The sequence below is a fragment of the Eleutherodactylus coqui genome, chromosome 6, assembly GCF_035609145.1.
Source record: "Eleutherodactylus coqui strain aEleCoq1 chromosome 6, aEleCoq1.hap1, whole genome shotgun sequence".
Classification (NCBI taxonomy): Eukaryota; Metazoa; Chordata; class Amphibia; order Anura; family Eleutherodactylidae; genus Eleutherodactylus; species Eleutherodactylus coqui.
The window spans coordinates 174,663,177-174,677,656 of NC_089842.1; the positions used below are offsets into that span (position 1 = coordinate 174,663,177).

The window sequence follows — 14,480 nt, forward strand, 5'->3', positions numbered from 1 at the left end:
ACTGTGATACAAAACTTTTTCTTGTCTTTCAACGGCTTTTGTTGTGTTAAGAGAAGATAACTTGTTTTAGCAAGTTAGCAGTATTTGGTTAAATATAACTATATCTGTAATAACAATGGTATATACATTAATGTCACCTCAATGCACTGCAAAAATAATATACTATATAGTGCCTAAGTAACCATACAAAGTAATCACCACCAAACAGTGCTCAAATAACACCAACATACAGTGACCAAATACCCTGCTTCCCCAAAAATAAGACAGGGTCTTATATTAATTTTTGCTCCAAAAGATTTTACTTTTTTTATATATATAGCTGCCTGGACACTATTTGAATTTACTTTTTTAATTACCTGTAACTAGGACTTTTTTGGAGTAGGGCTTATAGTTCAAGCATCCTCACAAAATCCTGAAAAAAATCATACTACATCCTCAAAAATCAGAAAAATCATGATAGGGCTTATTTTCCCGGTAGGTCTTATTTTCAGGGAAACAGTGTAACAGCTGCATACATAAAGTAATGCAATGTCTGTTGTCAATGCTGTACAATATCTACATAATACCACTAGACCATGAATACAGTGGTGCTTTGGGTTAAGAGTTTAATTTGTTCCATGACGGAGCTCTTTACCCAAAACACTCTTATCTCAAAACCATTTTCCCCATTAAAATGAATGGAAAAGCCATTAATCCGTTCCGGATCGCACAGCTCTCCCACTGATTTCAATTGGGATGGTGTTGCCCTATTGAAAGCAATAGTATGCCGGCATCCCCGCAGTGATTTTGGGGGAAGGGCTTTAAATATAAGCCCTTCCCTGAAATCATCCCTAGCTGAAGTAAAAAAATAAATAAAATATATATTCACCTGTCTTCCGGTTCTTAGGCGCGTCTGGTCACCGCCTGTTCTCCCTGCGCTGCTAAGAAGCTTTTCAGCAGGCGGGGATTAAAAATGCAGGGAGAACAAGCAGCGGCTAGACACGCCTGAGCCCTGGCAGCGGTGGCCAGGGGAGTATATATTTTTTACTACAGCCAGGGATGATTTTCAGGGAAGGGCTTATATTTAAAGCCCTTCCCCGAAAATCACTGCAGGGGTCGTCGGCAGCAGCCCCATTGAAAGCAAGGCTCTTAACCCAAGTTTTTGCTCTTAAGTCAAAGCAAAAATTCGGGAGAGAGCCTGCTCTCAAGTCAAAAAGCTTGTAAGTTGAGGCAAGGTATCTTAACACAAGGTATCACTGTATTAAGATTCATGGTCATCACAAGCAATGAGTGCCACACCACATGAGTAGCACATTTCCACACATATGACAAAACCTTATAAAGTCAGTCCTGATGTTACGTATTATTGCATAGATAGTTAGATTTACCATTCTTGGGGTTGGAAAAGCTAGCTGAGCTGCGGATTTTGCAGTGACAGACATATTGTTTAAACAGAGAAAATAAATGACTTCCTTTTTTGCATATTTTGCATTAGTAATGTAATATTTACTGATTAGCTTTGTCTGGAACAGCAGGTGAAGAATGAGGCATTAGACTTTATTACATATAAATATCTGTTGAATAAAGGCACATAGCAATGGATCAAGGTTATATTTATGCAGATGTATTCATAAAGAGTCGCCAACCTACACACGGCACAAAGACTACCATAATATATAAAGTACATTTAGTGCAGTAAAGCATATAGACACAAGGAACGAGACTGTTGCCAGAGTGATCAGGAAAATTACTATGATTTGTATTTGTTCGACGTAAGCTCCAGCTAGACGAGATTTAGGTACCAAATAATGTATTTTGTAACTTTAAAAGTATTTAAGGAATTCTCTGGGAAAATGTACTGAAATGCGTCTAAACGTATAGTGCAGTAGATTTGGTTTCTTGATATGCTGTATTTTAACGCTTTTGATCTCATGGAACAAAGTTGCAGGGTGGTGGTAATTTGTCTATATACTATATACTATACTATCAAAAATAACTGGACACCTGAGCAAGACTCAAAAGTAGTATTTATTTCCATACGTCAATACTTAGTGGGGATCCTTTGGTCCTAATGACATTGGATATTCTCCGTGGCATACTTTCTACTAACGTCTGATACACTTCAGCTGGTATTTCCCTCCATTCATACTGCAAACGTCTTCTGAGTACTTTAAAAGGAGATGACACTGTTCATATTTCCTGACCTAATGTTCCAGTTCATCTCAAAGATGCTCAGTAGGGTTCAGGTTGGGTCGGTTCAATCGTGGAACATCTATGTCCTCAAACCAACGTAAAACAGTGTTGGATTTGTGGCAAGGTGCGTTGTCTTGTTGGAAGTATTATTGACTATTCCCAGACTATTACCACATTGTCGGAAGTACATTGTTATCCAGAATATTAAGGTACACCTCCATATTCATGGTTCTTGCCAATCCATAAAATTTTCTTCTGTTCAACAGTTCAATGAAGACACTCCCAGCGACATTGTAAACAGGCCAATGCATCTACTTTGAGAGAACTCACCAGATGTTTGCAGGATGAATGGAGGGAAATACTGGCTGATGTGTATCAGACATTAGTTGAATATATACAACAGATAGTATCTGATGTCATGAGGGCCAAAGGAGCCCCACTTAGTATTAACATATGGAAATAAATACGTTTGATCTTTCTCAAGTGTCCAATTACTTTTGGTTAGATAGTGTACAGTATAGCAACACGTTGCCAGAATGAAGCTGTAAGCTCTTTAGAAGGTTGCTTTAGGGTATTTATAAAACGTAGGCCGGGATCGCAGAGATAATTGTCATACAGCAGAGTTATTGTTGTGTCAGTGGATGGTGATGAATTTCTCTTTTTACACTACGTTGGAACTAAGTCAACACTGAGTCCTGTAGGGATCCTCCTGTCAGCGTCTCTTTCCAAGCTGCAAATGTAAGATAACAGTGACAAAGCACTCAGCCGTGCTGAGATGAATCTGCTACATTTGTTTGCTTTGTCTGAGTTATTAATAATAATTAATAAGGATCCCCACTAAGTATTTACATATGGAAATAAATACTACTTTTGATTCTTGCTCAGGTAGGTGTTCAATTACTTTTGGTAGGGTAGTGTACATTAGAAATGATGGTACATCTTAAAACACCAACCAAGTTGCAACATCCTAAAGGCCCATGTTTCACCAAGTCACCTAAGACAGAAGGTAGGCAAGAAAGTAGTGCAGTAATCATGCATTCATATTTTGCAAAGCATATACATGCCATATAATATCTCCTTACTGGACTAAAGGCACGTGAAGATATGGACAGTCAGGTGGGAGGCATGTTAGTGCTTTTCCAACAGAGCCTGAAATATCAGCTAACTGTTAAAGAGGATGAGTTAGGGGATTCCATAACTCCAACAGAATCACATGGAGTGGCAGAGCATGTCTGACCACCATTGCATACATTCTCCTCCTCACTGAATGTGTGCACGAGTGGAAGGTGAGAGATTGGGGTTTGCCATTCTAGTGATCGGTAGGTTAAAAGTAAATGTAATTTTCTCTGTTCCCTTGAAAACAGGAGCTAGAAAAAAAAGTTGTGACGGCCAAAAACACTTCAGCAAGGAGGCAACATATTCACAAGATGCAGATGCAAGAAATAAACCGCAAGAGAGAACAGGTAAGATAGTCCATGCATGCATTTCCTGATATTCAAAGAATGGTTTTGACATCCAGATCACTTCTACTTTGGTCCTTTACTGGATCTGAGTCTAGTTCACTCTTTGGAGATTAATTTTTTTTTTATCGATATCCATTATGGCATTTTATAGATAAAAATGGTCATGACAGAACTGAAACTCGTCGATGGACTCAACAGGGGAGTTGCATACTGTAGATCATCAGAGCTACATAGCAATGATAAACTTAGGAGCTGCTTAACACTACTACACTCCTAACCACATTCTAGTGCAGGAATACTTAAAGGGGTTTTGTTATTAAAAACAAAAATCAATACTTACCTATTACTCCCCTGGCAGTCTACTCACCACATCTTCCCTCCACCGATCTTCTCCTGTCTTCTGCAATCCAACTGGGTCACCTCACCTCCAGCTGGCTGATTCTTTGTCTTCTGGTAACAAAGCGTCCACTAGCTGCAGTCTTCTTCCTGCAGATCAATGTATGCTATGTCACTAGTGATGTAGCATTCACTGCCTAGCAGGAAGCGCTGGATGCAATATAGGGCTAATGTCGAGACTGCTCATGCATGTTGCGAGAGTTCCTATACTAATGTCGCAAGACCGGTATTAACCCAGCATAGCATCCAGCGCTTCCTGCTATACAATGAACGCTACATCACTAGTGATATAGCCTACACTGACTTGTAGGAAGAAGACTGCAGCTGCATAACAGAAGAAGAAGAATTCGGATGGCTTGTGGTAACATGACCCGGGACTGCAGGAGCCAGAAGCAGATCAGTAGGGAGAAGATGCGGTAAATAGACTTCCTGGGGAGGAATAGTTAAGTATAGATTTTTTTATGACAAAACATCTTTAATTAGTCTTAGCACAGCTCTGCTTACCTGGGTCTGCAGTCCAATGAAGGTACGAGCTGAACACCAACAGTATACATCTTGTTAACATTTTGAAAACTTTTTGGAAGTATTTGCATCTAGATTTGTTTTAATATTTGTGATTCGGAAAACCAGACCAGGCTCCTAATTCATTTAAACCAGAACCCAAACTTAAGACCCCAGATCTCTAAACTCATTCCGACCCCAAAACAGGCCCATAATATTATTAAGATCCAAGATCAGACCTCTAAATGTTATCCAGACCCCAAACAAGACCCCTCAACTCATTCAAACCCGAAGCCAAATGCTTAAGCTATTATTTCTCAGTCCAAGCCCTGAGATTCAGATGCCTGAAAAGACCCTTAAAAATAAATCAAATCAGACAAAAAAAAGAGCCACTGTGTACAATGTCCTAGATTGGCCAGATATGTACTTTCTGACTCACATGCCATCTCAGATGTATTGGAGGAACACCACCATTCCCCAATGCATCTATGACAGCAGATCTGTAGGGTCCACACAGTTGGTAACTTTGGCCAACAGTCGTACTGTGGTCCATCCATTTGGGACTGCTGTGCTAGAAGATGTCTAGGTACACTCATCCAATTTTCGTGACTTGACTTTATTTTTCACTTTCTTGTTTGCTTACTTTACAATGCCTGTGGAGACCACCACCCACGAGACCAATCTGCAATGTTCTGCTCTCTCCAGGCACCCCACAGCAGCCACCTTGGGTGCCTTTATATTACATCTGTCCTTACATCTGCTGATGTGTAAAAATGTACTCCAATGACTGGTAATAATTGCAGTTAAATGAACACTCTGGACAAAACTGACACACTGTAAATGCTTAGTGCAGAGTCGGAGTGTGCAGTACATGACGCAGTTCTCTTGTTCATGTTTTTGGATCCTTGTGTCATCCTCCACTCCCCCAGCTCCTGCACTAGTGGCTCCTACTGTTTTACTGGGTAGACAAATATTCTCACCAACTAAAAGTGTTGGGGGACATGTCACCATGTGCGGCCAACTTTATATTTCCCTTAATTGTAACCACAACTAATCACACACATTGGATCCATACTACATGGAATTATCCTTGCAGCACTCCCTCTTCCCCTCGTCTTAATCACATCCATTGTCCTCCTTTGTCTGCACAGATGAATCATTTGCCGTTGCAGGCAGAATTGACAAGGAGTATCCAAAGGGAAGTTAAGATCAATAAACATAAAACAAAAGAAATCAAGGCTAAGAAAGTGAGAGAAAATGCAATGAAATGTCGTGAAGATGAAGATTTCCTTCCTGTGGAACATGATGAAACTTTTAATGTGGATCATGGTGAGATTTACAATATACAGTAAATGCTGCAAAGTGCCGAAGAGACAGGAGAAGGAAACACATTTCCCTCAGTTTGTCTGGAAGTAGGTTTGGAGTTCAGTGGTTGAAACAATCTGGATGGATGTTGTATGAAGCAAGTGTAGTAAAGTAACAGCCTAGGTTCGATACAGAAATAAGTGGTAACAGTTTACATGGAGCAACTATCATTCAGATAGTCGCTTAGGAAAGTCACTGAAGTATGCAAACCACAGCGGTTCGTTAGCTCTTATACAGAACGATGATTGTTCGTTAGTTGTTTGCTGAGATATCGCTCATAGAGGATCTCCATACATATCTGTTCACAAATCATTCAAATACGAACAACTATGAGTTTACAACAGACGACTTTTGATCAACCAGCGACTATTTTTCTGGTAAGCTGAAACAAAACAAATAGCAACTTATCGCTCGTTAACCCTGTTGGTGGCCATACTTAAATTGAACGACTATCTTTTGAATTCACTCTTTCAAGTGACTATTCAGTCAATAGTTGTCTTATGTAGAGATACCTTAAAGGGGTTTACCAAAATTAACTTTTATCACCTATCTACAGTCTGATCGGTGGGAGTTTCACCACTAAGATCCCCACCAATCCAAAAAAAGGGGACCCCTCCTTCTCATCACTGAGGAAATGCTTCTTCCACCCGTAGTGACATCAGATTGAAATGGAGCAATGGCCGAGTACAGTATGTGCAATCATCACTCAATTCATTTCAATGGAGGCTGATGGAAATGGCCAAGTGCTTGTATTCAACTATCTCTGGCAGTTCCATTGAAAATAAATGGAGCTGTACTCCACTTGTGTTTTCACTGCTGCATTCAATCTCTCCTTCACTGCGTGGGTTGCAGCAAGCACATAGTAAGGAGGAGACAGCGACATGGTACCCTCGTTCTCAAGATCGTTGAGGGTCTCAGTGGAGAGACCCTGACCAATCAGACATTTATCAACTATCCTATGGATACATGATAAAAGTTAAAGGGGTTTTCCCAGTTATTTCTTTTATATAGTTTTGGGCTCCCCATGCCCAAAACTATATAAAAGAAATATAATCACCATAGTGTCAGACCGACATTTCGGCAGCCCGAGGCATCTGATAGATGACGTCACCCAGCCATCTGGCCTGGTGACGCCCCATAAACCTTACACAGGAGCTTCTAATGTAGGAGCCCCAAGGTAGGTTTACTGGACGTCACTGATGACGTCCCTGCCGGCCTCCCATTGCCTGCAGCGGAAGACCAGCGCTTACAGTGGGGAAGTAGTGCAGCAGCAGGAAAATGAGAATACTCAGCCTAACCCCCCCCCCCCCCCCAATCACCCTTCACTCACCCCTGCCACCAATCTGTCTGGTACGGCCCCTTTAGGTTATAAATGTGGTAAAAAGCAATCCAAGTTTGCTACACAAATAAGGAGCTGCAGTTTGCAGTGTAGACAACACAGCAGCAGTATGTCCCATTTAGACAAGACAAGAGTTGTCTAAATCAGCGTTCGCCAACAGGTCATGTTTTCATGATTTCCCAAGTAATGCACAGGTGATGTAAATATTGTTGGTGCCTCAGACGTTGCTACAGGTGTTCTTACTATAGGATATCCTGAAAACATGACCTGTTGGTGGTCCCTGAGGACTGGAGTTGGGGACCCCTTGTCTTAATGACTACACAAGCGCTGATGTCACCGCTAAGGTCATTAGTGCTTGTGCAGAGTGTTCAGACAGGCAGAGAACACTGCTGAATCGCTGTCCCCGCGCTTCACCTATTTGCCTTTACACTGGACAATTACCGCTCAATTTAGTTCTTTGATTGAATTTTGAGCAATAATCGTCCCGAGTACATGGCCCTTTAAGAAGATGAGACTAATTAGGCACTTACCTCAAAGAGGCAAGAAGCTAAACAATATGTCCAGCAAACAAGCTCTCCAAGATCCCAAGTATCTCACCAAGGAGAGCCACTGCTTTAGAAATGAGAGCTCTTGGGTTCAAATTCTGACTCGGTTTTTATCTTGTGCCTCTTATTTCAGGCAACACATGGCAATGGAATATTCAAGAACCCAGCACTGCGACAGATTGTCATTGGGGAAAGGGCAAGTTAGAGATGTGGTTCCAGTCCCACCATGATGGAAGTGAGTCCAATTATGACAGCTCAAGCACAGATTCACTAGATAGTTGGTTAAGAGAAGATGCTAAGAGTCGCCGAAGACCAGCCGCCTTGTTTCGGACACGGGCTGAGAGAATTCCGACATTTGATGAGTTCTTTGATTGTGAATTTTAAAATCATCTTTTATTTGATTGATTATTAAATAAATGCCCAGGGCAGAGCCTTAGGGGCGTTTTACATGGAACACATCAGTAATACCAATCTATAATACGGACGTGTTACAGAGGACATTATAACCGTATGTCGTCAGAATTTCATCTATGTATCTGCATTTGCTGTCATTGCTTTTACTTCCTATTTGGCAAATACTGATCCAATAATACCAATATGAAGGTAAAACAAAAATAGGTCATGCTGCATAAAAAAAATATGGCCATGTGGTGAACAGATACATAGATTTACATTAGCTCCATATTACTGGACACGGACCAAATCTGAAGTTAAAATACGCTCTTCTGAAAGCGGCTTTACACAGCATGCCACTTTTCCCAGATTGTTGCTTTAAGAACTTCCATATATTTTTGAATTCTTATCTTACTTCTGCAGAGATCCAAAATTACTTTTGAATAAATTAATACAATTTAGATCCCTAAATGGGTATTCTGGGATTTTACAACTAATGACCTGTCCTCTGAATAGGTCAGTTGATCAATGGGGATCCACCACTCAGGATCCACGTTGATCAGCTGATCGTCTCGCCAGCTGTCAGTAGGGGCCCAATGTCCTTATCAGTGGTCAGGGAGGAAGTACATCAGCTTCACTCCCATTGAAATCAATGAGGACACTGCCTTCCATCACACTTCTGGCTCCTCCTTATGGTCAAGGCCGGAAGTTCAGTGAATGGTGAATGTGAATGGAGCGCCACATAAAGAAAGCATATGGGAAAGTTGTATAACTTTTCATTATACAAATAATAACAATTATTTGCTAAGAGTGTAATACGCTTTTAAAACTACCGCATTGTGAAAGAGCAGCCTGCATAACAGTATTACACTTCTCTGCAGAGAGGATCCAGATGCACAAACAAGAAATCCATTAACATCCTTGTCTCTTCAACATTAATCTCTCTGCGTACAGGAGTATATTAAGACTCAGACGCAGCACCCGCAGCCGTGCAAAATAAAGCAACAAATAAATACATTTATTGTGCTCCCATCTGCTGAATATAATACCCATTAGAATGTGTGGGAAGCAAAGATTAATACATCTCCAACGCTCCCATCGAAGTGTAAACATTAGGAGAACAAATGCCCGGAGCACAGATACAGTAATGTAATCAAAGAATCCTTTATATTCCACTAAAAAGAGCCTAACTTTATGGATTGTGTTTCCATTATTATTGATTGCACTTTTTTGCCACTGATCACTTTGTTCAAAAGGTGAGATAGGGCATCTATAACCCGCGTTTAATGGACATTTCACCAGAGAGAGCTTCCTATATGAAGTCTTGGGAAAGGCAGATGCCAATGGCTATTTCAGAGGCAGAATGGAATAAATCCTTTTTACTATCCCACAAACTGCCCTTGACCTGCATTCTGCAAGAAAAAAAATGACAAACTCCTCTCTCGGTGTCCTGCCCTGGTGCATAAGATCTATACAACAGTATTGGAGACTTGCTGGAAATGTAACTCTGATTCCGGCACAATTGGTGGGATCGCTCTTTGCTTAGACCCTTTTGGGATCTGGTCTTCCAAACTTACACTCAGGTCACTATTTGACGCATTGAGGCCACTCTGCAAATTGCCCTGGTCCTCTTTTCACAATTAAAAAAGGTCCTCTACGTCTTGAGCAGTCATCCGAAGACATTGGAGAAGTTCGAGACCAGCATTGTTTGTTGAATGGGTTAAAGAAGTCAACCACATTATGAGAACGGAGGAGCAAGTGGTGGGAGACTCAACTGACTCTAGCTAGTTTACAGCCCATTGGATCCTTTGAATTGCATTCAAGGACTTTCAGATTTTTCAGAATCTGGTGGGGTAACTGCGGCAGTTCAGGATGCTTGCAATGGGCCCCTGTGGTAGTGTATATCCCCATATATATCCCTCCCCAACTTTTTCCTTCTTCTATTCCTCTAGACCTTTCGTCCCTCACTTTTCTTTCTTTCCGCTCCTGCACTCTCTCGTCTTGTTGTTGACTGGAACGGGAACCTCTTTTATGCATAATTATGTTGCTTAGGTAGCAGATTCGTATTGTTTTTTCTGTTCTGCTATGAACATGGGATTGCTACAAGACTTCTGTATTGTGCTTTAATTACCTGATTTGTGCATTGTATTGTCTTATATGTGCATCGCTTCTGTTTGCTTGTTATTCCAAAACTTAATAAACAGATTGAACATAAAAGGTGAGATAGCTGGTTTTTCTATTGTCGCCAGGAAGACCCACATTCTGTTATCTGAAAATAATAGAAATTGATAATGAACCTTTTAAAATAATAAAGGGAAAGCCTCTGCTCTTGCTCTAGGCAAACAGACTCCTAACTCAGTTGACTTAGCCTCTTCCATATGATCAGGCAGAATCTGTACAAGGCTTTAATCTGTAAACAGTAAGCACGGGGCTTATTCAAACTGGCATTTTTCGTGTCCAAGTGTCCAACCCTATAGTCCTTAGCTGTCTTCTGTATACAGCTGCTGTGTTCTTGGACCGCTCAGCTGGTATACAGCTGAGTGCTCCGAGCAGGGTATACAGAACACAGCTGGAGTGCTGTCTTCCGCATACTTCTGCTGTGTTCACGGAGCGCTCTGCTGGCATAAAGCTGAGTGCTCCGAGCAGGGTGTACAGAAGACAGCTGGAGCGCTGTCTTCTGCATACTTCTGTTGTGTTCTCTGAGAGGGATACCAGCTGAAACAATAGTATCAGCAGTATCCCGCTGAGTACTCAGTGCGCAGTCCTGATAAGACTCATCGTTGTCTTTTAGCTTGCTGAAAGACAACGATGAGCGAATTGTTAACGAAAACTGCACGATGTCCGCATGATTACACCCAACAATTCTCGCTCAAAAGACAGCTTTGAGCGAATTTTGAGCGAGAATGGTTGGGTCTAAACGGGCCTTTAGTCTTTTGTTAGTCCATTGATTTTGTATAGTTTGCATGACCATTATGAACATTTCTCTCTGTCCTGCATGCATGCTCGCTTGTGCCATCTGGAATTGATTTTCATCCATTGCCTATTGTGGAGGTGGTTCTTCCTACAACTCTGCTTGTTCGAGAATCTGAAATGCATGCATTTGATTGGATGCATTTTCAAGCCGTTTATCTCGTTTGTGTGCACTCTGTGTGCACTCATTTCCTTGAGTTGCTCTTCATGTGCTAGAAATGCCCCTTACGTGCTACTGAACTGTCCAGACAGCTCACACTCATTCCAGTATAGCATGTACTGTGGCAGTAGGCTGAAGTGGTAACGTTCTGGATTAATTGCTGCTGCAAGGTTCAGAACATGTTTCACTGCAGCTGTGTTTCTTGTGACTATCTTCGTATAGTCTGCAAGTGTTATGAGATGTTTTATTCTTCCTCATGTAATATGGCTTAAACAATAGAGTTGAACGAACATACTCTGGCGAGCTTGATGCTCGTTCGAGTATTAGCGTACTCGATGGTGCTCGTTACTCGAATGAGCATCAAATCGCGTTCGACCCCGCCCCAGCTTTTGGCCCCTCCCTGCCGCGACGCAGCATGAGTCATTTGAAAATTTTTGGTCTGGCAGGAAGGAGAAGAGAGAGAGAGAAAGAGAGAGAGAGAGAGAGAGAGAGAGAGAGAGAAAAAAAAAGCTTGGGACCCTGCGTTCCACATACAAAAATGCTCGAGTCTCTCATTGTAGTCAATGGGGTTCGTTACTCGAGTAGAGCTCTCGAATTTTACGAAACGCTCGACTCGAATAACGCGGACCCGAGCATTTGGGTGCTCGCTCATCTCTATTAAAGAACAATGCATATTCCATCAAGCCCATAATGTTCAAGTCATAATAGGGATGTTCTGTTGGACGCTTTTCATATCTCTCAAACATATTTGCCCAGTTTTCAGTGGCTTGACAAGCTTGAACAAACCTTAGCACTTTATAACATACCTCAGACTTATGGGTGGGCATTCCCAAGTAGTCACTAATGTGGAACCACTGGCCTTTTCAGTGCCTTGTTCACAACTGCAATCCATGGCTTCATGGGGTCTACGCCACACACGAACCCTACCATCATCCAAGACATTTGGTACCATGATTCATTGGATCATGCCACATGTTGCCTGTCCTCTATGGTCCAGTTAGCAACATCACAAGCCCAGGTGCGGCGCTGTGTCTGGTGTAGTGGTGTTAATAGTAGTACTCTGGCGAATCTTTTGCTCCCACAGCCCATGGAAGTTAAAGAACCTCTGGATGGAATGTAGATGTGATTTCTACCAGAATCACTTGTCTGTTTGTACAGACAATTCTAGCCAGATACTGCTGGCTAAGACCATCAATCACCCGTGGGGGCTACTGTGCTGTGCGCTATGAATGGCAATGCCTTCAATAATGCATTCCCAGTACACACGTGACACTGTGGAATGAGGAATGTTAAATGCTTCAGAAAATAAGCCCTTGCCCAGCCTTCTGGCACCCACTATCATGTCTAGTTTGAAATCCAATAATTTGCGTCGCCTTACCATGAGCACGCTGCTCTGTAATCGTCCTCAATCACAAGATAACAGGTGTGGGCATTCCCCAACAGTCACCTGAGGTAACACCACTTCATAATAAATTTACATACTGCTATCCCATGACTTTTGGCATGTCAGTGTATAAGGTACATAATCTCACACCCCAGACCTGTGTTATCTTAACCTTTTTTGCCAAAAATGTTATTGGCCTACAATGGAGAGCTTGTCTTTCTTATTCCTGCTGGGTCTAGAAATAAAATTAAGAACTGAATATAGACATATACTGCATGTGGACCACTAGGACAATATACAATTGTAGAGACATGTATACAAGATTTGAGGTTCTTATGACCACTGAGCCTCTCTGGGATTTCAACAATGTTCCTAATCTATAGCCAAGATATGTTCTATACGTAATATATATAAAATGCTGATTTGTTATGTGCATAATATTTCTATGTTCAATGCCACTAACAGAATAACAGTTACATTTTATTAGCCTAAGGACTATCCATTAGCAGCAAAAATGCATGTCCTCTAGATAAATCCTTGAAAGAATATAAAATAAAAAAAAACGAAAAACTAATTAGTGTTCGGAATTGTTTTCAGAGACCTTGGATTTAACTTGCCACTTTTACTCAGAGCAATTACCAAGGGTGCCATACGGAAAATTGATTATCTCACTGTACAGCAGCAAATAATTATAACAAATGAGTCCGAGCGCTTCTCTTCAGGCATAATTTACCCAGGATCTATGAGTAGGTCTCGAAATGGTGAAGTAAACAATTTCATACAAAGATATTTAAGATTTATAGCATTGTACGGAATGAATGTTTAATATGGGTTTAATATCTGTGAAGTACAAAATAAAGATTTAATACCCCGGCTTAAACATATATATAACCTGGTTGTAATAGCCACCATTACCTGGAATTAAAAACATTTATCAGGCATTTATACCAGTCAATTTATTACAGAAATTAGTTTGTGCAAAAACAAAAAAAAAACATAATTACATTTATACTTACCTGAAACCCAGAACTGTAGTTACCATGTAGGCAAAAATAGACAGGTTCTTACTATTGCTCATCCTTTAACAGGGAATATGTGTTTATTATATTTGTATGTTACTATCTGTATAAATGTTCTGCAGCTCACTTGTCAGCTTTGTTGTATAGACTTAAAAGGATATGCAGAGTCATCTCATCATTAGAAGATTAGCAAGTTAAAGGGATGGGCCCATGTACAGCATTTCTCAAATATCCAGGGCTGTGGAGTTGACTACTTCATATATGACTCATGGTTCTTAACCCTTTCCAATCCAATTTGTATCCTGGTTTTCCTATGGGGGTTACTCTTTCTGCCATTATTCAACAGCACTATATGCTGGCTAAAGCCAGTACTGCATGAGGTGACACGTTGGATAAGCTTCGACAGCAGAGAGGCTGGCAGTATACAGTAAGAGAACCCTGCCTGATGTCTTTCAACATCGGAGCTGTACAGCCTTAAATTGTAATGTTTTCAGAGGTCAGACAGTGGATTGGAAAGGGTTACGTGATAAATTTACTGTATTAAAATGGTAACATCAGACTTTTCATTACCATTATGGTCAAATAATCAGGCTCTGAGGGTGCCTTCATAGTACTGTATCCTGGGGGACCTTATACACATTCATAACTTTCTGATTAGTGGGGTCTTGTCACTGAGACTCCTGCCAATCTTGAGAATGGGGTTCCTGTTCCTCTCCCCCCCCCCCCTCCCCCTCTTGCCCCATGCTGTGGGTTTACCGCACTTCCTGCAGTCA

General features: G+C 41.2%; 1 protein-coding gene across 1 annotated transcript in view; it reads left to right on the forward strand.

The window, feature by feature from the left end:
* Window positions 1-8,243, forward strand: part of CCDC198 (coiled-coil domain containing 198) — a 39,039-nt gene extending 30,796 nt beyond the window's left edge. The window contains exons 4-6 of the mRNA XM_066608254.1: window positions 3,537-3,635; window positions 5,684-5,861; window positions 7,915-8,243. Of these exons, the coding sequence (XP_066464351.1) occupies window positions 3,537-3,635; window positions 5,684-5,861; window positions 7,915-8,165 (528 nt within the window). The 3' untranslated portion in view covers window positions 8,166-8,243. The remainder of the gene's footprint in view (window positions 1-3,536; window positions 3,636-5,683; window positions 5,862-7,914) is intronic.
* The last annotated feature ends 6,237 nt before the right edge of the window (window positions 8,244-14,480 follow it).